General features: G+C 41.3%; 1 protein-coding gene across 2 annotated transcripts in view; it reads right to left on the reverse strand.

Moving 5' to 3' along the window:
- Positions 1-86: 86 nt before the first annotated feature.
- Positions 87-27,072, reverse strand: part of GLS (glutaminase) — a 52,677-nt gene continuing 25,691 nt past the window's right edge. Inside the window, exons 8-18 of one of the 2 annotated variants that reach the window (XM_084289046.1) lie at positions 26,748-26,780; positions 26,431-26,489; positions 25,184-25,250; positions 24,610-24,660; positions 22,067-22,243; positions 20,822-20,953; positions 19,174-19,266; positions 4,992-5,053; positions 3,995-4,071; positions 3,828-3,891; positions 87-3,740 (exon numbers count right to left, since the gene is read on the reverse strand). In XM_084289046.1, coding sequence (XP_084145172.1) covers positions 3,584-3,740; positions 3,828-3,891; positions 3,995-4,071; positions 4,992-5,053; positions 19,174-19,266; positions 20,822-20,953; positions 22,067-22,243; positions 24,610-24,660; positions 25,184-25,250; positions 26,431-26,489; positions 26,748-26,780 — 972 coding nt within the window. In that variant the 3' untranslated portion in view covers positions 87-3,583. Of the gene's footprint in view, positions 3,741-3,827; positions 3,892-3,994; positions 4,072-4,991; positions 5,054-15,185; positions 18,350-19,173; positions 19,267-20,821; positions 20,954-22,066; positions 22,244-24,609; positions 24,661-25,183; positions 25,251-26,430; positions 26,490-26,747; positions 26,781-27,072 lie in introns of those variants that run through there. The other variant, XM_084289047.1, reaches the window with a different exon arrangement.

Raw genomic sequence — 27,072 nt, forward strand, 5'->3', positions numbered from 1 at the left:
CTGTATGTTTCAAAATAATTGACCTACCGCTGAACTTTGTGATCTGTCAAGCTGGCCCACTAGTGCATCGTTTTTCTCTGTGGCTATCAGGTGACACAATCCCTTCTCTCATGACTCAGGCTTTTACACATCACTTTACACAGCCAGAAGAAAAAAAAAAAAAAGAAAAGAAAATGGTGAGGTGAAGGATTGGGGAGTAGGCAAGGGAAGGCTAGAGCTCTGAGGGCATATGGCCGATCCACTTAAGAATTTCAGCATCAACAAAAAGCAAAGGAAGTGGGAGCTCCAGAAGTGTAGATTAAAACAAACAAACAAACAACTAGAACAGCTAATTAATTCTTATAAGCTTTGCATAACAGAAATGACCAGAGCAGGTTTTCTTGGACGGCCTCCCCCCTGACCGAAGGCTTGTATTTCGATGGCAGTCACAGAGAAAACCAATAAAAAAACAACCACCACCACCACCTTGGTATTTCCATTTATTATGCTGTAAAAAGCAACACTATCTGGATCTTATTTCTTAAAATAAATAGCTTTCATTTTCAGAACCAGTACAGCTCAAGTTTAGATTCACTCGTGGGAAACTGCTAGAAGTACATTCATCACTGTCTGTTCCCCACAATACAGAATCTAGAAGTCAAGATCAGCCTAGTCAGTTACAATGACCAGAAGTACACTGCCAAGAAGTATAGTCACTGATAGTCCAGCTCTGAAGCAAAAAAATCCGGTACAATACGTTTTGTTCACAAAGATAGGCTAATTAATGCTAAGACTATCACAATATTTCTGAGTACAAAGCATTAAGTTAGCTTAACTATTTAGTTTGTGATACAGAAGAAACATATATGACGAAACCAGAAGTGTGGGGAATCTTCTTTGGAGCATAAGGAAGTCAGTAGTTGATAAGATAACCGAAAGCTACTTACGTTGAAAGCTACATGTCAGCATCGTGAATGATAAACAGCCAAATCAATGTACTGCATATAGTTAGCAATAACGCCATGTCTAAATAGCTGCACTGCTTAATCGGACATTACGAAATAACGCATCTTCTCACACCGAGAAAATACTAAAGCTAGCCAGCAAAAATGCACTGAAGCTAAGACTGGCTAAAAGCACTCCGTATGATTCGGGAAAGCGTTAAGCTCTGGGACAGCCATGATCTTTATGTTAACTCAGTCAAAATGCTGCTTCCGAAGGTTTTGTATGTTTGTGTGTTATACAATATACCTGCCTTTTAAAGATGCCTGCTTGAGCAATGCAAATTTCAGTTAAAAAACTAAATCAGGTATTTTTCTGAGAAGCTGAAGGATAGGTTTTTATAGGAAAACAGAAATAATATTAGCATTGAGATACAGAATACTGTAGTCCATCTGAAAATCTCTACTCCTCTATACTAGAGTTAATAGATCTGTTGCCAGAGAAAGCATTTGGGGATTTAGTGTGGGGTGCAGCAGAGGAGAGGCCTCGTGGTATTCAGTGACCAACAGGGCTCATTAAAGAGCCAAAGGCCATTTGATTTCATCATCGACTAAAACTAAGGTGGCTGTGACACAGGATGTGAAGAGAAGAGGTTAAGAGATGTTAAAAGCCTTCAGAAAAATAGCTGATATTCAGAGAGGAGAAAAAAAAAAAAGATGCAGCTTAAGACCTGTAAGATTCGTGAGAAAAAGTGTTTGATAACCACGTCAGCCAGCTTGGAAAGGTGATTTCAGGGCTTCAGACTTTCAGATTCAGCCAAGATTTCATCATCACGAAGACAGTCGCTGCTTGTGATGAGTATCAAGCACTTTTCCCTTTGGATTTTCCCTTCCTGTAGGAGGCAGTATGGCATAGCGAGTAGAGGACTGTGCAGGAACTCAACAGGATTTACTCTCAGCTATACTGACCTGCTGGGCCATTCTGGTTACTTCTCTCTATGCCTTAGTTTCCCCACTTGCAAAAGGAAGATGATGTGGTTCTGGTCATCTTTATAAAGTGCTTGGCCCAATCTAGAAAGAATTCAGGCATCAGTTTCAAGAGAATTTTGGTGCCTAAACACAAAGTTTGAACTTCAAGACCTACTAATGACTTGTATGTTTTGTGCTGGCATCAAATTAGCTATATAAGCTATTCTTAAGCACAGATCTCTGTGTTAAACAATTCTGGCTTAAAACCTACAGCCAACAACTGCAGGGTCTCAAAGTCAAACCCTTTACATCGCTGATCACTTGGGAGGCTTCATGCCACAGCGTTGGTAAAAAACAGCTGCACGTGGGATAGGGAACAGCCCCAACACCACAGCTCTGCAAACAAAACATCCGCATCTACACGTCCCACGACAGCACCTGCCAAGCTGCCCTCAGCGGTAAGACAACAACCGCCACAGCTGACCACCAAAGGACCCGTCCGGCTGTGCTCCTGTTGCTGAGCTCCTGGTTCTACACCCCCGTAATCCTACTGCCTAACGTCCTGCTCCTTGGCTGATGGGAGTGCGAGAACATTCCCAAAATTTGGCTTATCTCCTGCTCTGCTCACGCTTTGATTGGCTCTCTGCTCCTTAAAGCTGTTTAACTCCATCCGTGTTCCTCATCATAAGCTTAAATTTAGTCAGATTTCCTGTAGTATTTGGTTTAATATTTTGCCTTTCACATGCCTCATCCCCCTCGCTGGGTCCTGGTGCAACTGCCAAGAGCGAAGCGTGAGCCCAAAAGGGGGATGTGCAGCTTGTCAAGGCTCGCTGTAGTGCAAATATACCTGCAAGGAGCACGACTGCATGGAGTGGAAGCACCCGCTTTCCCCTGCTACAGGGGAAGTACTTTAGCAGCTGAACAGGGAGAGAGGAGGGAGGCTAGAAAAAAAAATGCTTTAAGGAAAAAAAAAAAACACTAAAAAAAATCTAAACATTGGTAGATGTTACAAGTCACGTTCTCCTACACCATTTGGTCAAACAAACCTTAAAACAAATTCCCTGACAAGACTATCTCTGAGAACAAGCCTAAGACCATAGACAACCATCACCTATATAATCTTTTGATATTTATATTATGTAAACAAGCTTGTGTGGAAATTTGTTTTCTTTTTTCTTTTTTTTTTTTTTTTTTTTTAAAGTAAGTGCAGATCTTTACTTAACACACCCAGCCTAAATCTACATCAGCATCCTCAACTTTTGCAAACCCTCACTGACGCTCATACCTGACAGTACTCTGGCTCATCTCAGCCATACTGGAAACAGAGGGCTAGAGAAACAAAAATATAGCAAAAAAAAAAAGTCCTGACCACAGACTCGAGTTCACATAGAACACAAAAATAAATTAAGTAGTGCACAGTAAAGCCACAGCTAAATATCTTTATACATCAATTATATGCAGCATGAGGTAATATTGCTCACATTATGGAGGGAGATTTAGTTGGTTTTGTTGGTTTTGAGAGATTGGATTTGTCCTGTGCGTATAGAAACTCCTGTAACATAACACTGAAGTAACAGAGACTTCTGTAAAATATATACCACTATCAGATAGAAACACACACGCTCTTCAATTACTTATGTACACCACAATTAAATAGGTAAGTGATCTGATTCTTAGGGTCTAGCTGAGAATGATTATAGTAAACCATCCAGGTTTTTATGAACCGTTCGGTTCTCCTTTCCGTTGTTGGAATCCTCTGACGGCGTGTATTGGACCTGATATTCCTGAAGGATTTTAAATACATCGTGGTGTCCAAAGTGTAAAGCTTCATCCATGGGAGTGTTGTTCCATCTAGGGGAGGGGACACAGATCTCAGGTCAGCATGCAGTTGTGGAGCCAGAGAGCACCCAAATTCGCACGGGCTGTAAAGCCACTCACCTGTCTTTGGGGAAAGGGTTCACTTTGCATGCTTCCAGCAGGAACTTAACAACATCCACGTGCCCTGTAAGAAAAGCAGGAGTTGGTGTGTGTGTGTGCATGGGCTTACGTGTATTCCTGTACACACACGGTGTTAGGAAGCAGGTATATGCAAGAGGGGACCGTACCTTCTGCAGCTGCCACGTGCAACGCTGTTCGGGAGTCGTAGTCCCTCTGCTCCATATCCATCCCTGACAGAGCAAATCTAAAAAAAAAGAATTATGGAAAGAAGTTGTACGTAATTAAAAGGAGTTACAAAGTTCGCATTGAACAATATCAGTGCTAAAGCAGTGAAACATCTCCTGTAAGAGGATATACATGTAGATGGCAACAAAGTAAGGACAGGGGCCCGAACTGCTTTGGCTTTAAAAATAAAGTAGGGGCTTAACTTTCTTCCTAGCGTCTAGCTGTCATAAACAAAAGAAAAAGTTAAAGCACCTTTACCCTCAATTTATCTGATCTAAAGCCAAACACGGGCAAGGTAAGTCGTGTAACGCACAGGAAACCCCTGCCAGCTGGGGAAACCCAGGAAGGAGCCCCAGGTTTGTAAATCCCGAGCGGCATTGAGGTATTAGGAGAGCTCTTTCATCACACCGCATCGCTCGGGGACAGAGCTAAGCTGTGCGCATCCACCCACCCACCAGGGATACTTGGATATATTCTAGCTGCATTAATGTTTATTTAGTCTTACAGTTACTCCCTTAAACACTGCCAAGCTCTGTTCAAGATTTAGCCAGCAAAGCTCTCCTATCCTCTGTAAGACTATTTAAGGAAACGTACTTCAGTACGATCCCAAGAAATGGGAAACAATGGGACTGCAGTATAGCACGAGGGTACCTTTTTGATGACTGGTTGTTTATTTTCTTAAACACATTGTTAAACCTCTCTCTCTGCGCCTAGCTCCGATTTCTCAAACCTTTTCTTTCAAACACCTTCAACCAAACAAGGAGTCAGGCGAAATGTAACCATTAAAACGCCACGGCTAGGAGGTGGTGGTAGAACAGATTGAACCTCCAGCCCAGCCTGGACATCCCCAGCACGAGCACAGCGTAGGCTCGTGAGCAAACAACAAGGGCAGACACCACCAAGCAGCTTTCCTGCCCTCAACCCCCCGCTGGTTTTTACCTCCGGAGTGCAGACACATCCCCCGTGTAGGCAGCAAACAGCAGGTTTATCACAGACTTCACCTACAAAGAGAGACGATGCCCAGTTTATTCAGCTTCTTGCCTCAAAAAGAAAACTGACGGAAACCCCAAGAAAGGCCAGCATGGTGCTTATGAACGGGTTTGTTTTGCCCTGCGAATTTTGGCCAGAGAAGCAGGCAGCGTAGAAGCACCGCGAGAATTCGTTCCAGTTGGCTTTGCCACCCGTACTCCTCTGTCTCCGTCCAATGTTGAAGTCAAGAGGAAAGTAAATGAAACCCAAAGCGTGCGTGCCTGTTGTGTGGCAACAAATATGGCCCTTGTTGTAGGACAAGCAGTGTTCTCTCAGACTGCCTGATGCTGACGGAGACAGCAGCGCTCTGTGCGATGCACAAATCATAAACACCTCGTCACACAAGCTCCTTCTGGCAGAGTAAGTTGTTTGCTTTGTTTGTTTGTTTTACAGACGCTCAGTGTTAAGAGAAGTCTGTTTTAGCGAAAGAGAAATAATGTTTTTGCTTGGTATTACAGACTTTGCTTGCATACATCTAATACAGACGCTTTCCTCAACGAGACATTTTAAGCAATTCTGTCACATGAAATCATTACAAGACAAGCGAGGTTTGTAGGCAAAGGCAGAACAATTACAGATCACATTACACAGGGGAAGTCTCCAGCAAGTAGTGCTTTCCTAGCTGTATTAAATACTCAAAAATAAGGACTGATATTATGAGGCCGCAAGCCTCCTCCCATGTACATATTTAACACACCCTGGCTATGATAACTGCAAGCTTTAACAGGAGACAAAGCCTGGTTTTAAGCACACCACATCGGTTTGCTTCCTTCACTGATGCTGCCGGTTCTGTGTGCGACCTCACAGTCGCCCCCGAACGTGAAAACCTCCTAAAAGAAGGCAGATCTGGTACGGATGCCGGGCTGCAGGCTGGCATGGAAGGGGAATTCAGTTTCACGATCTGTGCGTGCCACCAGGGTGGCTCAGAAGGGTCTCCCTGCCGAGCACGGCTCCGCTCCTGGTGCCTGCGGTTCGTGCCCGAGCCAGAGGCAGCTCCTGCAGGTGCTGAGAGCCCCTCGGCTTCCTGGCATGAGCAAAAGCAAAGGGCCTTCTGTGCTGAAGGAGCTGTACTTTTGGCTGGGCTGCTTTGCGTTCCTGGAAATGCAAGGGTCCATTAAAACATAGTGTAGAACAGCACACGCTCCTCCCTAAAAAAGTGCAGAAAAATCTAAACTTTAGTTCAAGGAAAGGAAGTTTGAGAGGAAACGTGACCGCTCTCTGTACAGCAGCGAAGGTAACGGGATACAAAAGCAGGGGAGAAATAAGTTTAGCAGGAGGACAGTTGTGGCAGAAGAACTACCCAAACTGGCCAGAAACGAACTCAAGCAAGAAAAAAGCAGGCACATCGTAGCCGTCCTCCTTCCCATTGGGTTACCTGCCCCCATTTCAAGGGAGACCAATGATTTTAATTGAAGAGCTGGACTGGGTTTGCCAGCAGCAAAGCAAGCCCAGGCTCTGCAACCTCACCCTGCTCAGCAGCAGCACAGTCCAGGCCCAAAAGTGAACAAGTTTCGTAAGGCAGCAAATGAACCGCTCCAAATGCAGTAGTAAAAAGCGAGTTCAACGATAAAAGTTAGAAGCATCTGCCAAAACAAGGTAAAAAATTCAAAATAAGAACACACGGGATATACAGAGTGAGAACACGCGGGAGCATCTTCTGGTACATCCCAAAGAAAATATTGGTCTAAAGAGCAGACGTGAAATAATCCCGTAGGAGGTCACTGCTCTGATAAAGCTTGGACTGACTCAGCCCAGTGCTGGCAGTGCTCCTGCCTCAGTTCAGAAGTGGCCGTGACCTGGAGAGCTCCTCTCCAACCAGCAGCTCAGAGCCCGGGGACGAGCAGGGGAACAGCACAGGAGCAAAAAAACGAGCCCTGTTTTGTTGGTGAAGAGCCACGGCGATGTGAAGCTGAAGGAAGGAAACGTCCAGAGAGGCAGGAAGCTACACCGCTGCTACAGGGCATAGATAAACACAGATAAAGGGGGAGGAAAAAAAAAAAGAAAACACCCCCAAACCATGAGCCAAACAAGATACAGGTGCTGCTGCCTCTTGGGTGCTTCCCAGCACTGACTCTGGCAGCACAGCAGCTGTGCGAAGACAGCAAATCCTTCAGAAAAAAAAAAATAATAATAATTTAGCTCGAAGCTGGATTAATTCCACGAGCTCTGAACTAAAGAAGGTCACTGAATCTGGGTTTTCATTTCCTATTGTGCCCTGCTTCCTGAGAGCACCCCCCCGCGCCCAGTGATTTATTTGGAAACACGACGGATTTTACGGATTTTACAGGCTGAGAGATGTTGCTGCTGGCTGCAGGGTTTTTCCAGGGGGCCGAGGAATCCTGTCAAGCCCAACACAGTCTGAAATGGTGCAGGTAATACAGACAGGGGTAACCAAACAGCCCCCCGGCCTTCCTCCAGTTCCCTTCACGGGACTGAGGGACACCGCCACAGCCCAGACTTCAAAACAGACGTCCAAGATGTTGCAGGAAAATGTCCTCTGAATGCACAGTTTCCCCAAAACTCTGCAATGCCTGAACTTTATTAAGCATGGGATGGACCTCGCGTACTGACAGGAGATTTTTAAACGCAACCAGGCTGGGGAAAAGACGGGGCTGGCAGCCACCACCTGGTCCCCCTCTCCCTCTCCAAGTGCCGCATCGAGAGCAGGGTTTGGGCACGCTGCTTCCAGCCCTACCTCCCGGCCTGAAGGCCAAACCTTCAAGCCTTGAAGCATCCCCCTGCAGCACGGGGCACAGCCCTCGCCAAAGGGTCCTGCACCGGGTGCCAAGTGCACGGCAGCGCTAAGCCAGCTCAGCGCCGGATTAACGCCGAAATTCAGAAAATAGATTTTAAGCTAGGGATTAGGGAAGAGACCGGCGGTGCTAGGAAGTCTCCCCCATTCCCCTGACCTTCGCAAACGAGCAGGTACTGACAAGTAACGCAAAAACAGAGTTTACACGACCCCAAGTCATAAAAAAACCCAAATCAACAAGTTGGACTCGACACTAGCAGGGTTTGGCTCCTTGTCCTAAAGCTGACCAGCCCGGAGGGTTATCTGAGGACCCAGAACAGGCAAAAAGTCCTTGCAGCTCTCCTGAGAAATGGCAGGTTTTTAAATGCTCGTTTCATCAGTGGGGAAGGACTGCTGAAAAAGTTAGCACGGAAAAATCACTATTCTGGTCTAAAAGACGCATTTTTGCTTAACTACATCACTCTTCAATATGACATGAAACTGCATTTTGTAGGGAAATCTCAATCCCAAGCCAATGCCTTCGCTACAGAGCTTCTGCGCTGCTTCCCCTGAAACAACCGAAAAGTTACTACCTACAGGTAAGCACAAAATTCACTTCTAAAAGGAAAAATTAAGACTGAACCCTAAACACACGTCACCCTCCCGGTGGGTCTGTCAAAAGCACTTGTAATACATTACTATGAAAAATTAGGAAATTGTGATTCCTGAGGACAATCTTTGTTCCCATTATACTGAAACTAGCTGCAAGATGTGCTAGCAAAATGAAGACACGTTAAAAATAGAGAAATATTTAGAAATATCTGAAATTCCAACCAAGGTGAGCTGGTCCCTAAAGCTTATTTCTTCAGGGCTTCTGCCCATGCCCCCAAGCCTATTTTCTGCATTGCTAACCTTTGCTTCCTGACTTAATGTAAAAAAAAGTGCACAAACAGAGCTGCAAATACTTGCTCCTCTGTGCTTTGAAACTTTAACACAGCAAATAAGATGGTGGTTCCCCTCCTTATTTCTAAGGCACCGATTTCTCTTCCTCTAGGTGGTGCACGCTGCTCTGTGCAGCCGGTGAGCAGCCGATACCCAGCGCCACCAGCTTTTATGAGCCGCAGCGTTTATTTTTGGAGCCCAAGCAGCAACAGCAACTCTCAGCGCTGCTCCCTGGGAGGTTATTTTTGGAGTCTCCCTAGTGGAACCCGCTTGAAACGCTGCTGACGTGGCGATTATTCACCCGTGCACAGCGCCGGCGGAGAGCTAGCAGACTCTCAGGACACCTGCTTGTCCCCCAGTACCTTCCAGTTCTGAGCAGCAGTGTCCAAGCACCGTGTGTATATACCGAAAATTTCTTCTCCCCTGCGTTAAGGCTAGGCCACAGCCGAGGAGGAGGCTGCATTTTCACACAGGCATGCCCACAACTGTGCTGCTGCAGCTCAGCCCACGTCAGGCCGGCGAGCTGGATATTTACCCAGGTTCACAGAAGGGCTTCTCAGTCCTAGAATTCATTAGCAAGCCGACTGCATTTAAGCTGGAAATAAGACTCCTTCAAACGAGCTGAGTTAATCTAGCAAATGTTTTGTTTAAGCAGACCCAAGCAAAACCTCTACTTACCTTCGGGAGGGGACTCCCAAAGCCCATGCCCGCTACCCGGCTCCGGAGTCGCGTACGGCCGCGGGGCCAGCCCAGCCCCTCGGCTGCCACCACCGCCTCCCCCAGAGGATGAGGAAGACTCAAACCCTCAGCAGGAGGCCCTTACTAGCCCCAGCTCATGCTGAAACCTCACCGTGCCTGAGATGATGATGCAACGAGGAGAGCTTCCCTCCCCGTGCACACACACGGCTGGGACAATGGGTATGGCTGGTGAAAGAGGAGCTAATCCTAAGTGCTACTCGCTAAGAATTATTTGTAGAAGTCCTACGCTTGGCTTCAGTGCCTCTGACCTTGGTTTTGGAGAGGACTGAGTTGACTTCAAAAGGGAACAACACTGGGGAAAGGAGAAACTTGGGTACGGAAACTGCTTTCATCACGTTATGGCAAGTACGGTCACAGTCAGTTCCACCTGCTGCTTCCCACTTCTGGTATCGGTGGGTCGACACGTTTCCAGTTTTGGAGACAACAGCATGAAACTATCACCGACTCAACTCCCAAAACCTGGAGTAAAAAATAGTCCATCCGCACTGAAGACCTGAAGCTGGTTGATTCCACTTGCCAGCTACGAACAGCCACTTAAAGAAAACTTTTCACGAACATTCATAAAATGAAAATGCTACAGCAACCAGAAATTTTGGAGACCTAATAAGCAAAAACTCATCAGAATAACTCTTAACGATCCAAGAAGTTTCAGAGCTGTGCACATTACCAAGGAGTAACAGCAGAGCCAGCCTCACACCTCTCCTCCTGAGCAAGGATGTTGCTGTGGTGGTGGCTGCCACGAGGGGTATGACAAGAGATGAGTACACTGACTTTGCTTAAACAAAGCTTTTACTAAATCAAGTGAAACATTTAAGGCATAAAGACCTGCATCTTCCAAGTCAGAAAATGAAAATGAAGAAAAGTTTCTGTTTGGGGCAACGTGCGTTTGCCATCAGTATTTTGGATGGCAATACCTGAATCTTGCTGCTATGTCCAAAGCTCCAAAGTTACACAGAGAATGTTTTAATGACCTTGTCGAAGCCTTTATCTTTCTCTGCTGCCACGGAAGTTTTAAAGCCAGACAAAAAAGATGTTTTGTCACTGAACTACGATGATTGGAAATTCCAAAATGGTAACACAACAATTCTTGCAGAAAACCAGTGCCAGGTGATGTCATGACGTGGGTTTTTGTAGTCCCTTTGCAGTCCTTTCACGGGCTAACCCCCTGCAAACGCTGCTGCAACAAAAGGCAGAGGGAATCTTAACGAGCGGGATGACCGCTGACCGGTCGGCTCTCTGAATGCAGGAGCACAAACAAGAGGCTTTGAAGTAGTGGACCCAGACATTACTAACACTGCAAGCTTTGCGACCAAAGGCCTGGGATCAACAACAGGCAAATGAATAAAGCAAAACGCTGACGAGCGCTTTAGGGACACTGGCTGCGTTAAGCAGGCAGGACAAAAGCAGGTCTGCCCTGTCAAGGACCTACTGACCGCAACAGATAGCTGTGATGCTCCTGCTCCCCTGGCTGCAGCTGCTTCACAAGTGATGGACGGCTGCTGGCTCTCAGCTACAAGACTTTGAGCTGGAATTATTCCCAAAATAATGGAAGATGGTTTTGAAGACACTTACCCAAGCTTTACAAGCAAGAAGCTGACTACATGCGGCAGGCTGAAGTCAGAACAGGGGAGGTCTTACGAGACATCTGCACTCTGCTCCTGCTGGAAGGATTGCTGCTGAGATACCAGCAACAAGTTCTAGCAACCTTCTGATTCCCAGTCTATTCATTTGTTACCTGCTTTTCTTCCACTGGTAGCATTTAGTAGCTTGAACAGTTCTTCCACCTCCATGGTTTCACCCCAAACATATGACTGGGAACCCCAAAGATGTGATTGGTAACAATCCTATTCCCCGTTTGTACATCAGCCACACACTCAGCTGTTCGGTGTGTTCCCAGACAGAAGCCACATCTAGCAGTTGGCTCTGCACAGTTACAGGCTGGTGAAGTTTAAAACAAGTCCTTTAGAAGCAGCATGAAATGCAGTTATCAAACAAAGCCACGGCTACCCTTATAACCAGAGCCAGGCCTACCAGTCCAAAAAAATCCATTTTGATCCCGAAGCAGTAATTCCTGAGCAAACAATGAAGCTGCCTGCCTCGAGGAAAGAGTCGGACTGGTGAATCACATCAACAGGAAGCCAGCGGCATTATCTCTGCACACAGAGCTGGGCGATAGGAACAGTTCATTGTTTGCTTGGGGATCACTGTGATCACACGCGGTCCCACAAGTAACACGCTGGCCCTCAGCAAACAACATATTTCCAAGTTTGCATTAGCCTGTTATACTAGAAAAAATACAGGACTACAGCCCTTTCAAGTTCGTAAATCACTTTGAATAACTTTTTTTTTTTTTTTTTTAAATGAGAATCCAGTAGGGAAATACAGCAGGAGGTAAACTGTTAGTTAGGGCTTGACCAAAAGCATTACCCATGCCTCTCGTAGGACTCCCTGCTGGCCAACAGATTTCCACACGATGATAAGCTTACCATGCAAAGAGAAATGACAGCAGCCAGCCACCAAAAGCTACAAGAAAGGTAAATATTAGCAGTCGTTTTTCCCAATATATTCTTCAGGATGGAAGCAGTAAAACTCTGGGATGCATTAACCAGTCGGGTTAGAGAGAACCCAGTCTCGGAGGTTTTCAGCATTTGATTGGCAAAGTCCCTGAGCACGATGATCTAGCTGACATGAGATCCTGCTCTGAGCTGGAGGCTGGACGGGATGATCTCCAGGAGATCGCTTCCAAGCTCAACTTCAAGACCCTGTGGCTCCACGCCTGCAGCCAGTACAATCTCCTGCACTTCATGCAAGTTGGTTATGCTGATGGTACCCAGCCAGGTATAACTGTCCTGTTTTAAGAAAAGATACTGATGAAGATGACCTCCCAATTTATGGTGCACATAATAGTATTTTAAAAACACCTGAACACCTTAAATTCTGCATACCAGCTGTTAGGCAACTCAAGAGAAAAGCCTACCTAACAGTGGTTACCAATTAAAGATTCTTCCAAAGGAAAAAAATCAACTCTGAAAATAGCAGTTGCTGATTCCATTATCAAAATAATTACTGAGAATTTTCAGCGTATTCAACAACGTAAAAGCAAGAACTTAACTGAAGCAATTCCACAGAAAGAAACATCATCCTGGGAGCCAAACAGATTAAGAGAAGTGCAAATAGAGGAAACAGACTTCATTTGAAGTCTGACCAAACAATCATGAAATGAGCACACACTGAACAGGAGCAGCACTGCCAGCTGCCTGTAACTCGTAAGGTAGCAGTGCTACTTAACCTGAGAAGACCTGCACTTAGCGACCAGATACAGAGTTCAGAGGAAATCTGGAAAGAAGATATGCAGAAGACAGCTACTGCCTTTTTCAAGTAAAACAGATCAGGAAAATAGACAACACAACAAAAAGCTAAGTGCCAGCTAGGTAAAAAAATCAGAGCAGAGCATCAGCTAAAACAGCAAGCGTTACCTTCGAACATTACGCTCCACCACGCGTCCACTGCATAAACAAAATGTAGGAAAGCACAGCTGACTGAAACATCTCTGAGGGCAAAAATCATGCTCTAGAAGTCCTCCCTTTACCCCTTCTCCTTTGTTCAACCCCATTTCCTCATCACATCTCATGCTGAAGAGACAGCGCGTCGTTCTCCAAACACACCAACACACCTCTTCCCCTTTCTAAAACCCTGCAGTTACCTCTAACAGCCTTCCTACAGGTCATGCCTCTGCATCAGCTTCGCTGCCTGAATGATATTTTCAAGCATTTAAAGCAGTGCTGAACTTGTCGCCAGCACACTTCTGCCAGCCGAAATTCTATTTCGGAGCTTGATTTAGTTAAGCTGTAGCTTCGGATACAACCATTACGCAAGGCTCCCTGCGCACAGAAAAAAACAACATATGCTTATTTTGTGAGTAACTCCATTACTCTTAAGGCCTGTAAAAAAAAAAAAAAAAAAGTGGTAGGCATTCAGAAGTCTGCAGAAAGCATTATTAGAAGCTAATAATGAAAGATAAATTTTACCTGAAAAGCAAAGAGAAACAGGACATCTCTATTTTGTATACAATACTCTCTCTAGAAGGGAGAAACGTTACATCAGGAGCTCCTATTGATTCTAAGCAGGTAGTTCAATAATTTAGACTGCAAACTATTCAACAGAGCAGGACCTCAGCTCCCAGAACAGAATGGGACTGAGCATTACCCATCCCTCAAAAGCATCGCATTACACACATTGAGTCATCTTCTAGAGGGGACAAGACGTACAGAACACACAAGATATTAGCACGATTTAACAAAATAGGTAAATTAATTCAAGTTTTAGTTGACTATCTACCTGATTAAAGCTTCTTGCTATTCCTTCAACTGCAGCAGACATTTATGACACTCAAATTCCTCAGCAAAGAGGCTCTGCACCAAGATAAACCATTAGGTCTGTTAGGTCACCCTGCTGAATAAAGGCTGCTCTTTCACTGGAAAAGCTGCTTCTAAATTTCAACCTTCATTTTCCACCAGAAAACAAATATTTGAACTCAATTAAAAAAAAAAAAAGTCAAATCATACAATGTTTAGGATAATATAACACTGTTGCATAAACATTATGTATGATGAAACTCAAAATTAACTACTCTGCTTGTGCATCAATGACATGTATCATGACCAAGATAAGTAATTAACAATCAAAAACTATTAAAGATCAATTAAGCAACATATTCTTGCCCTCCCTCTGCCCTCCTCCTCCCACCCAACTCCATTCCCTTTTTATTCATCAACCCACCCACTGGTCTTCTGACAAAAAAGCACAATGAAAAACAAACTAATAGACAAAAAAACAAGTCTAGAGTAAATCATCTGTATTCCTCTCTACCTACTACTGCTCTGCCTTATCTTCATGACTTTTAGATAACCTCTTTTGATCCACGCTGTATTATCTACAAGCATGACACAGCTCATTTTCCAAACAAGTAACTGCAGTTTAAGAACCAAGCAACAGAAAAGCTGGATTATGAGCTGTGTCCCCAGCACAGGGATGTCTCTACAGGAAGCGTCTCGTCTCCGAACCATACACATTATAGACCCAACTCCTATTTAACCTCTTGAATAAATTGTCACAGGAACAAAAGCAAGCCTGAGACATAGGCGAGGTGCTTTGCCAGGAGCAGAGCTACAGCTAGCAGTTGTTCAGACCCCTCTGTCACTACCACAAGGACATGGTTTTTTAACCAGCCTCCTCGCTTGATTTATTACAAGCTCTATTTTTTACCTCTTAATGCTGCCTATCAACGGTTACTACTCTGGCTCTGGCCCCATGAGCCACATTTTCCAAGCAACTCAATTCGTATCCTTAAAACCACACAAGAACACAACGTCGTGGATATCCTACCGCACCGTGACATTTTTATTAGCAAAGTCGCAGTAAGGAGGTTTTGCTACTCTGATTTTTGCTTTCAGGATAACAGCTCAAAGAGAACAATAATTAAATCATTGTACAAAACGTTTAAGAAATTTTCGGAAGGTTTTCAATGACCCATGTAACTAAATCTGCTCAGCCTATCTAGTTTTCCAGAACTTTATTGCTTTTTAGGATAGAGTGCTCCCTATTTCGCTTCAGCCTCAAAAAGGTGTTTGAGCAAATTTGTTCTCCATGGAGTGAAAAAAAATACAATAAAATCAGCTTAAAATAAATTTATTAAACAATACAAAGATAAGCATGCTGGAAATCGAGATACATAAATAACATACAATGCAAATGAAAAATGGAAAACGAGACAGGTAACTTAACAACTGAGCCAAAAGGTACAACACAAATGCTAAAATAAAACTTCCAAAAGCATTTACATTTCTAATGAAATGTTAATGATGCCGACAAAGAAAAACAAACAAACAGCTAAAATGCTTGAATATCAAGAATTGCCATTACTGTAGCACAGGTGACACTAAAACCGTTGCAGACTCCCTCCTTTAATGACGAGCCCCTAGCACCACATCCTTCCAGACCCACTCACCAAACATCATCCAGGCACGGGCAAGTTGCCGTGGCAGACCAAAAACTCTGGGCCCCGCCTGCCATCACCGAGAGCCATCTGCAGACACGTCAGGCCTGAAGGAGGCTCCCTAAATGCAGGCCAGTTGCCAAGGAATTGGTCCTAAGGAGGCGAACCCCTCCGAACCAGAGGCTGGCCGAAGTTCTGAGCCAGGCTTCAAGAGCATATATTACAGACCTGTAATAGATCATCTAAAGTGAAGACTGTGTAAGCTGTACCCTAAAGGTTCTGATTATGCATATTGAAGATTGACTTGTCTCCTTGATTTTTTTTTTTTTTTTCCAATTCCCCAGACAGAACTTGTGTCTAGCACAAGCTTTGCTAAGTAATTTATATTTACAAGATTTTCGTTTTCGGGTTGTCACTCAGATGGAACAACTGCCCATCTTCATCTAAGTTTGTAGTAGTTGCAAATCCTGCATCACGCCTTCTCCTTTTGTAATTAAATCAGTCATCAGCAACATGTAACTACTGTACATACTTCTCATTAGCAGCACAGACACATTACCTTCCCTCTTGCAATCGAGGGTATTTCAGGTAACCACAGTTCTGCAGGATCTGAATACTTGTTACGTCTCTGTAGCTACTACTTCACTGAAAAAACCTCAAACAGGTGAGAAATTTTTATAGTTCAAGACTTTGCCTTTACTTATTTCCAGGATAAGCACTGACAAACCTAATGCCAAACATCAGTGATAAAGAATAGCCGTGATTCAGCAATTTATCACTGACATCTGCCCCACAGACTTGCTTGTTTATTCCACTAGGACTTGAAATTCACCAAATAGTGATTTTCTGTCTTGTTTTGCTTGAACATTTTAATCACAGGCTTCAAACCAAGGAAGCTCATCCTTTTTCAGTACATTGCTAGATGAAGATTATTCAGGGTTAAGTCAGAGCTTATTGCATATATTAATATTATTTAAAATGTTTATGCAAGACTAACGATACCTAAACAAAATAATTAAGAACAGCTTGCTTCCTCAGAGAACATGAACTTTGCTCCTTGATTGACAAACACGTACGTGAGACAAAAAGGGAAAGGAAAACCATAACTTTCCCCTTATGCAAAACTAACACATGAATGCATTTTGGAGCTTTGGATAACCACAAAAGGGAGAGCAATTGGGATGGGCAGGCAGGGAGAAGGGGTGGAGTTGTTACTAAGGAATCATCCAGCATTACCTCTTAAAATCCTCAATGAGCTTTAATGTACGTAGATGAAGGAATAGCATTTATCATTATTTGGACAAGTTTGCCAGAGTTTTATAAAAAAGGACTCTGCATGAGGCACACTGGAAGGTGGAATACATCCAATTATCTGCAGGCTTATATAGGAGAAAATTTTATAAAGATATACAATTGTTTTCTAAGACTTTTAGTATCATTCAGAATCTCAAAATAGCTACAGGTTAAATCTGTGCCCTCTGTCCAGCGCTGCCTACTGAACCTACCTGAAGCCTGCATGCACCATCTCCCTTAACCTATTCAAGACACTTATATCAAGTGTAAATACATCTGTTAACTTAAATAACTTGATAGTTTCCTGTAAGAGAATCCAAGTCCTGATTCTCTGCAAGCTGACAGAGGTGCAAGCTTGCTAACACTTGAAAAAGGAGCAACTGGTAACTTTAAAGTTTGCTCAGGTAGAAAGCAATGAGACCTCTAATCATAGGTATGAACATGCACACACATCAGCGGCTGAAAAATAAGTTAATTGTAAACAGTTTTAATATCATCTATCAAAATGCTTTACTCTGAATACGTTTCCTGCTCACTACGCTGTTGGTTAGCGCTCTAAAACGAGGATTGCTTACATTCCTCTCTAGGGTGGAGCACAGCATTATTAGTAAGGCAACTTCTGAGTCATAACTACCAACAGGCAGTGCAGGCAGCTAGCAAGACACTCAAGATAGTTCGCTAAGAAATCCTTCTGCTACATTAGTCAACTTGCAAACAAGGCAGGTTTTTTTTTTTCCTCTTCTCTCCCAGGCCTCCCCAGCCATTATTGCTCTTTTTATTTCACTATTAGCATTAATATTGATTAAAGTTCTGATAAAAAAAATACCTTTTCACTAGCATGGCATATCTAAGGGATCCATTTCTGGTCAAAGCAATTTAGAGGTTCCTACTAAAATAAAGGATACAATAAAAACGTGACTCTGAACCTAACTCCACTTAATTTGGAGATTGTGTTTACTGTGTTCTGCTGACATTATGTTGCTTTGTATTTTAATGAAAATTCTTCTGTCTTCACATGCTGAGCCTGATCAGGGGACACATCTTAAGTTCTTGCTTAGCTCTAATATTAATTTACTTAAAATTCTCAGATATAAACAAAAATACACAGATATACACAAGACGTATATCTTTGAAAACATTCAGATTTACCTTTTTTTTTAAAAAAAAAAAAAGTAAACGTGCTTTAAGTAACTACAAAAGTCATTTAACAGTTTTGGTTTCTGTTGTGTGTGTGCTTTTTTCCTTGAACTTCGACAGCATTTTTGGTATAGCATACAGAATTTACACAAAATTTATATATAAACGAAAATACCAGGCAAACAATATTCAGGCTGAAGTTAGATCTAGAGATGCTTGAGGGTTTTTAAAATGTAGAATTTAATGGAACTAGAACCCATTCGCTTAGTTTTGCTCTCCCCGACCTTCCATTCTATACACTACGGTTCTGGAGATGTCCTCGTTTGATTCAGGTGACACTTTTTTCCATACTGTTTCTTTTAAAGCAAGTTCTTGCTGGAGATTCTCATAGTCCATTGGTCCAAAGGAATGCTAGTTGTTCAAGCAACATACATTATTTATTAGTGTATTTGAAGGAAAAAAATCCAAATCTGCAATCAATGCTAACAGAATCAAGTTTTTCAGCTCTTCACATATAAACTGTTATTTTTTGTTTTCCAGTTATAAACAATTCAAATCCAAATCGGGTATTTTTCAGATGCATGCATGCAAATATTTAGAAGCACTTCAAAAACCATTCTCCTGTATCTTCTCCTCTAAAATCTTCATGCCTTAGTTAAAGCATTAATCATATTCTCAAGCACCCTCACACTTATCTTTTGTACATGAAGCTGGATTAGATTCAGTTCTTTCCCAGAGACTGCTTATGCCACTTCCTTAGTAACAGGCACTGGTCTACAGCAACCTAAGGCCTGCTCTCACTGCCTGTGCAACTCGGCAAATAACGTGGTCTCAGAGATATATCACTGTGAAAAAAGACTGAACATACATCTCATGCATTGCAGCACAGAACAAAAGACTAAGCTCCCCAGCTTGTCAATTTTATTTCATTTTTAGTAAAAGGCAACCATAGCAGCAACTCTTAGTGACTCACATCAGATACCATATACTTACTCTAGCGAGGGAGATGACCTTGCATGAGACAGAGTTACAAATCTAATATGAAACTCTACTATACAAAAAAACTGTCATTGTGTGGTCCACCCAGGTAAGTGTCCACTAATAACGTGCATGATTGGTTTATCTGAAAACTTTGATGGAATACATGTCATTGAGCAGTTTTGCATTTAGAGAAGGACTCTCCGTATTTCATCTGATGTCTACATGCAATACTCACTAAAAAAGTTTCAACTTACCCGCTGATCACCACCTTCTCTGCGAGGATCAAGCTTTTTTGCAAAGTGTCTCAAGTTATCGTAATTATGGAAATTACACAAGGAAACCAGATCCTGCAAATATTTAAATAACATAAGTTATTTCCTATATATGGTAGTCAAGTGCATATGATATAATACTATTAGCAATTAAGTTCTACATCATATCATAGAGACTTAAACCAGTAAGAGAAGCTTATTCAATCAATTAGTACCAATGTCTGTAAGGCTCTTTGAACATAACACAATGATACAAATAAGTTTTAATAACACTATTAAACTCAGTTTTTAAAAAAGCAAAGAACAGACAGCAATTTGCAGAGTATCTATGGGCTGGTCTAGTATATAAAACTCGAAAATTCCATCAAAAGTATGAAACAAGAAAATGTATGGCATAATGGACCTGAATTTGGTTTGAATTTTATATTAAAATTTATAATTGTAAAGCTTGGCTATATTACTACATTTGAAAAACAAGATAATACATTCACGTTACTTGTGTGCCACGATCATCTATCAGGTTTTAGGTCTCATTTTAACACCAGTAAGTGCAGTAATTCTTTCACCTACCATTTTTTTTTAATGACTTGATAATTCAAGGTATCGAGTACAAGACTTTCATATCAAAGGTTAAAAAATATTTAGACTAGAACAGGTAACTTCTTCATACTGTACAGCTGGATGGAAAGTTGTAATTGCTGCTCATCCCCAAACTGAAACCTTACACACTGTAAATCCCATGCTGTTGTGGATAAGCTAAGTGAAGGCTACTCATACGAGTATTTACACCGCAGGTTCTGAAGTCCATCCAAACTAGTATTGGTGCAGCCTTACTGTTATTGCTAATGAGGAAAAAGAACAAAAATGTTTGCCTTCAACTTCCAATGCATTACTAAAAATCCTAAGTTTCCTATGGGACTCTAGAAAGCCTGCTCTTTTCTTGAAACTTTGTTTTGTTTTCCGTTTGTCATTACTTAATGAGTATTGCAAGGTTGATTTAAGCAGAGAGTAAGAACGATGACACTTTTTTTTTAAATTCTCCTCTCTCACAAAGAATGTTTATTTGTCATTTAGAAAAACTATATAAAATCTTTGCTGTTTCTAACACTGCTGTCAGACTGTCCACAGCTCTTTCAAATCAATAGACAAAGCTAGGACTAGCTTGCTAACAACTGCACCTGAGGCATGAAGAAGATCTTGTGCATCAGGATTATTTACAAAAATCTGCTTCAATCAGAACAGCAATATTTCTTTGGAATCTTTTTTCCTTTTATTACAATAAGAACAGCTGCATTTCTTATCTTTTGAAAATTGATTCCTTTATGATTGTAGAGGAAGAGAAGCCTACAGATAAAGCTCTACACCTTCTAATGCAGCATACAGGAGACTGATGCATTTGTTAGGTCAAAGTATTTCTTGCATTTTTTTTTAAATGCTCACAAACTTTAAGTGCTATTTATTACTAGAATGTAAACATCTTGTCTTTTCACAGACTCTCACCCTTGGATCAGATGAAATTGCTACATACGAAAGAATGAAGAATCACTATTTAATCCAGTGAGGGCTCAGCTATACTAACTGAAGCTCAGTAAGCACCAGCTGCAGAAGAAAAAAAGGCAATGCTGCTTACATGACAAAAATGGATTCCTTTAACGCTGTTGCCCATCTTGTCCAAAGGAGGAGACCAGCACATCAAGCCCATAACGTTAGGAACAACCAGGAGAATCCCACCAGCAACTCCAGATTTTGCAGGAAGACCAACCTATAAAGTAAGCAGAGAGTCATTGTCCTCTGCATGCATGCAATGTATTTTACTGAAGATCATTACACAGCATTTGTACGAGGTAGATCTGGAAAGCACTTTAAGCTGACAAAGCATTACTACCTCTTTCTTTTTAGGCAGACAGTAACTTGAACCACAGTTCATGGCTATCTGAGGTATGTGGTCAAAGATATTTGCTCTCAGTAACACAGAAGCCAGTAATATAGCAAAGAAGATAACCCAAATCTCTCTGTTGTAATAAAGCAATTATGACTAAGCAGTAATATATATGCTTTGTCTGTCATGAAGTGTCACAGTGGCATTAGTACAAAGCTATATGAGTATTTAATGGAAAAAGTAAACAAACAAGAAAACAGAAGAGTCTGCCCATAAAGTCATTAAACAACCCAGCTATTTACACTCCGGATAAAGTTGGTGCTTCCCCCTCTCCCAATAGGAACTAATGTCTCCTATCCCCATATTTCAGTAAGCAGTCACTTCTTAGGTCACACAAAGCACCACAATCAATTTTACAAGTTTGCAATGAGGAAAATTGAAAATGCTAAGAACACCACACTGAAAATACAAGTTGCAGCACGTTTAAATACTTGCATAAAAGAAACGTACTGACAGACATAGAAACGTGCTACGTGTTGTGCACAGCTTCCACTTACAGTACATGAGGACGATTTATGAAACTGCCTGAGCCAAAGAAGAAAAAGCAACTGCTAGCAAAAGCTTCCTGCTATCTTCTACTCCCATACATCAGGATTCCTTCAGTTATGCTGCTTCCAGTTACACCTGCATCAGTCCCTGTTTCTCTCACCAACAGCCTTTCTTAAGGTTTAAGTATGTGTCAGGGTGAAAAGGATTCCCAAGCGTGAAGTGGGAGGTCATACTCATGTACTCCAAGGTATTGCATACAAGTAGTGCCATGGATTCCAGGAGGTATTTTCCCCATACATTGTATTTCAATTCCTAAACAATTCATATAATGCCCCCCCACCCCCCCCCCGCCCTGCAAAAGCAGGCAAGCAAGCCCCTGAAGATGGAATGCAACAGCACAGATCAGTCTTCCTAGTCAGCTCTAATTAATATCTGAAAACTACTTACATGGAAGGCAAACTGCCCTGAGAAGTCGTACATGCCACAGGAATGCATTAAACTCAAGGTATTCCGGACTGCTTCAGGACTCAGGACTCTTTCTCCGGTGATTGGGCAAAAGCCACCATTAGCCAGAGTCGCTGCCATCACACTTGCTGACTCACAGGTTACTTCTATTGAGCAAAGCTTATGAAAAAGAAATTAACATTGTAAGAACTGGTAACTCCAGCACAATAAGGTCCACTATAGCAGGATCAACAATGTCTCTACAGAAATAACATTTCATTAAATAACTTGCAGCATAGTATTTGTTACAGATGATGCTAGTAGCATCAATCAATATGGTCTGAATCTTCTTACTATAAAGAAATAAAGATCCCAGTGACAGTGTTTGTAAGCCTTTTTAGTAGTTTGGGACAGCATGGGTTAGTGTCTCAGCTTGATTCCTCCCCCCACCCCCCTTATGTTGTTTTGGAAGGAAAAGGTCTGGAAAATGATCTCAGTATTCTGCATCTGCTTAAATGGCAAAGACATAAATTAACTTTTTTCAATTTGATTTTTTGTGTTTTTTTTTTTTTTTAAAGTCTTAGAAGACCACTTTTCTTTTTTATTGAAAAGTACATTTCAAAGCTGCAAAGCCTAGCACATACAAGTCTTAATGCCAGCACTTCCTGCTGATGCAGCCTTATCTTTACCTTTGTCTCATATATGCTTTATGATGTATTAGTGATATGACCACATGTTTGTCTCTCCCAGGATCCCTGCTTCAGTACAGACTATACATACTTTGGTGACACATCAGGAAATGTGATATGATGCCATCACCTGATGCTGCCTCATTTCTGCAGAAACCAAAAGATAAGCTGGTTTCAACCTGAAGCTGAAATGCTACTCTGAAAAGTAAACAAACTAGTGCTTGTACTTTTGATTTGCCAAACAGTCATTACATGATACTTCATGAAGTTACCTAAGCCAAGTTTTCATGGGTAGTTACTACCTGGAATTCTTATTTTCCGGCTGCCAAACTCAATACATCCTAGTCCAATCAACTGGAGTTGCAAATCAAGAGAACGTCTGAGACGCATCTAAAATAGCAACTGTGTTTTAAACAGATGAAGCATTACAGAATATCACCTACTTTGAAGAAAGCGTTTCTAGGTTCTCATTTTCAGCACCTACGTTTCGTACCTTGGTTTTGCAAAATTACATAATTCTTCCTCACTTTACAAAGGTAACATGAAACCAAGTTCATTACTGCTTAGGAAGTTCCCAGTCACACTAGTGAGGAAGGAGCATTACAGGAGAAAAAGTAGCCTTTAAAGTATAATCTGAGTGCAGAAAAATAAGCTCTGTGCAATGAGAAGAAAACATCAAATTGCCACTCAATATACATTCACCCCGTTCTCAGATAACAGGAGGCAAGGGGGATTTTTGTAAGGAAAAGTGACAGACCCATGAAATTAGGGCTCAGAATAAAGCCAAATTAAAACTTTATTAGAAAGCTTAGTGTTGGCCTTTCTTAACTTATGAATAGCTTTGCACTCAGAAGCATATTAGGACTTGTAGCGGGACAGAAAGCGTTTTAAAACGGATGTTTAAACAGTAATTTGAAAAAAATCAGTTTGTTCTGTGATAACAGTTCAAAGTAGACTATTAGTTTGTATCTAGTTTCCAACTTAATAAGTAGTCAACAGTTTAATTTACATACACAGTTCATAAACAGTCATTCACTTTAAAGGCTGGAACAGTTATATCCCAATACAAAACTCAGATAAAAATATGCATTTAAAAACAGTTCCTAACTTGCACAGGCAAGAACAAGTATCACAAATCAAAACCAGACTCCTTTTGAGAACCTTTTTTTTTTTTTTTTTTTTAAACACTTCCCCAGGCAGACTGGCTCAGTAACACAACTTGAACTGGCTCGAGAACTACATGCAACAGTGAATTGTGATTTTTTTTCTTTTTAAGGAAAGCCTTACTGACGAAATACCTCACACTTGCCAAGTTCTTGTTTTATGGCAGTTGCAAATAATTAGCTGAAGAGAGGAAAATAACATGGGGGAAGGAAAAATGCATTTGACTAGATTCTTTGTTTTACTCAAAAGTAAGAAGTCCAAGTTCAGAAAGGAGGAGATATTCATGTTATTTCATTTATGACACTGCACTTAAACTTACAACAGGACATGCAAATGCTATTCTAGTTATGTCAGAGTTCAACATCCTCCACAGTACAATAAAGAGCAGCAACTCGAAGCAGCAGAAATATTTTAAACTCATTGAAATAACACAGGACAGAACAAGCTTCTGAACTACTCATGCTTTAAAAACATTTGCTAGTTTGCATTAACAATAAAGACACTTAAGTACATCACCTAAACAAAAGCAAGTCTGTATACATTAAGTGTACATCATTCATTTCCAAACAGTTTAAACTGATGCTGACAAATGTAATTATAAGCCATTAAAACCTTTTTATGAATAAATCAGCTTCTATTGTTTATAATAGTAATCCCAAATCCATTCTAAGTCTCAATTTTAGAGTTAATTACCTGAAAATAGAAGTCTAGGATAGCAACCATATCTGTGCCTTCCGGAAAGCACTGAAAGAAGGTAAAAAAAATAATAATAATAAATCTTTAGGTAAAGTTGCACACTGAGACAAAATTAAACCATATTCTTATCAGCATATGAAACAATAGGCAGATCTTAAACACTTATTCTAATGTAACAATTAGAAAAATCCCTTCCCATTGAAAAATAACAATAATATGAAGTCAACAAAGCTAGGTATTAAAATATTTTTGGTACAGCTTTGAACAGCTTTAAATCATTGAGTAGCAAAATGCATCTAGAATCTTAAAAAATTATCTGTACAGCACAGATTATATATTTTAGCCATGATAATTTATTTGTCCTATGATACAGAAATAAGGTTACAAGTATCCAATTAAAATGACACATGTATTCACACCCTAAATGAGACAGGGCACTTTGAATACAATGCACATAGAATATTACAAAAAATTGCGTCGTTCTGAACATCAAGTGAAAGAAACTAAGAATACTGATAGACTATGAAAAGCCCTCAACCTTCAAAATACAATAAACAAGAAAGAGATCCACCTTTTTTTCTTTCAAGTAGTAGCCAATTGCAAAGTTTCTATCTCCACTCTCTCTCTCGGACTGGAACCTTGAAATAAATAACAAAAGAAGAGAGATCAAGCTTTCAGAAGCGTTGAAGTTCAGAGAAGCATGACGTAACTCAGTAACACTGCACATGAAGGACACATTACTTCTTCACACAAACATTCTATTAACAGAACAAATTGCCATAAAAGCTCACCCCAGTAAACCCTGTTGGAGTGAATTAAGTTGGAGTCAAGCTTCAACAGCTGAATGTGGATAGTACTGGTTTACCTATACCTACACAAGCTGACTTGCAGGTAAGAGAGAAGCGCAAGATCCTACTCTCAGAAGCACTCCTGAACAGGCAGTGGCAGGATGAGACATCTGACAGTAAGCTGTAGTGAAAGGGTCATTCACTGACAACGCGGACCAAACTAGAGAGGAACTCCAGGATCACATTACAGCCATGACCAGACTGACATCTGCACTGTTCACCGTGATGATTAAGTTAAGGATGAAAGCTAAAGAAGGAATCTGTACGGATACAAAGACAGGTAATTTTCTCCTACCTGCTTATTCTATTACATTTATATAGAAAGACAAGAGTCGCAGTGAGAGCTAGTACCTTCCATGGCAAGCACTTTGATGCAAACAACATGCAGGAAAAGCACCTGCTGATTCTCTCCATGTGCATGCCAACTAGCACCCTGCATGCTTCTCTGCATGGAATCTTTACAATTTTTCACAATGCTGCCTCAAAAAGCTCTCAAGATTTCTGAAATGCTACATATTGAGTTAACTGGGGAAACGGGGGAATTATTTTAAAAAAGAATGTAAATAAAGCACATAAAAAGCATGAAGAGTTCCAACTGTACAAAGTTTGCTTTCTCAACATTTGATACACAACCATTAGCATGCACACTTCAATTTTTAATATGAATGCCCGGAAGGTAAGAGTTGCACTTACAGCTCTCAGAGCCATAGCATCACAGCACTACGACAGAATAATGACATTTCAAAGAGAAAACGAACACTTCCATGTCAGATACAGCCATAGTGATGATATCCAGAGACACGCACAACTTTATTTCTTGATAATTTTAAGCCAAAGATAGACCCTATGACATCAGGGATGAAATTACAGTTTCCATTTTAAGTAACCAAACACTGCTCTACACTCATAGTGCCAACTGTCAGTGGAGGTACTTTTCACCTAACTTTGTTAAGTATAGGAAAATACTCACGTAGCATTACTGAATCCGACATATTCATTACCAGCCATTTTATTCATGAATTGCATCACCTGTTAAAGACAGACAGAAGGGAGAAAAAAGGCATGCTAACATTTTCCAACATACAGTTGTAACTGATCAACTTTCAGCCCAGCCTTACCCTAAGACCTATCTTGTAACAACATTTCGCAAATGCAATCCAAATCACTGGATGTTTAAACAACCAAACACAGATTTAAGAAGGACTAACACTTCACATGCAGTTCTTTTGCATATTGAGACTACAATCACTCATTTTAGTTAGAAGAAAGGAATATCAGTTCACTTACGTAGTCAAATTTTTCTGCATTATTTGCTCCTTGCTGCAAGAAAAGAAAAAATAATTTACAAAAATGTTAACATAAGAAACAAGTAAGTTCACTTAACATCTATAGGATTTTTATTGCATATAACTAAGGTATGAGGCTAATTAAGAATAAGGTACTACAATCATTTAATATATAAATGAAAAATTAGTGTTAAGTAAGTCTTTAACTATCATTTAAGTAAAACGATCCTTTAAGAGTTATCAAACGCCTGCATGTTGAACATAAACTTAAACTGAAAAAGGTATGCTTTATTTTAAGCACTTTCTACTCAACTTTACGTGTTTAA

Source organism: Netta rufina, assembly GCF_964035555.1.
Source record: "Netta rufina genome assembly, chromosome: 6".
NCBI classification, from domain to species: domain Eukaryota; kingdom Metazoa; phylum Chordata; class Aves; order Anseriformes; family Anatidae; genus Netta; species Netta rufina.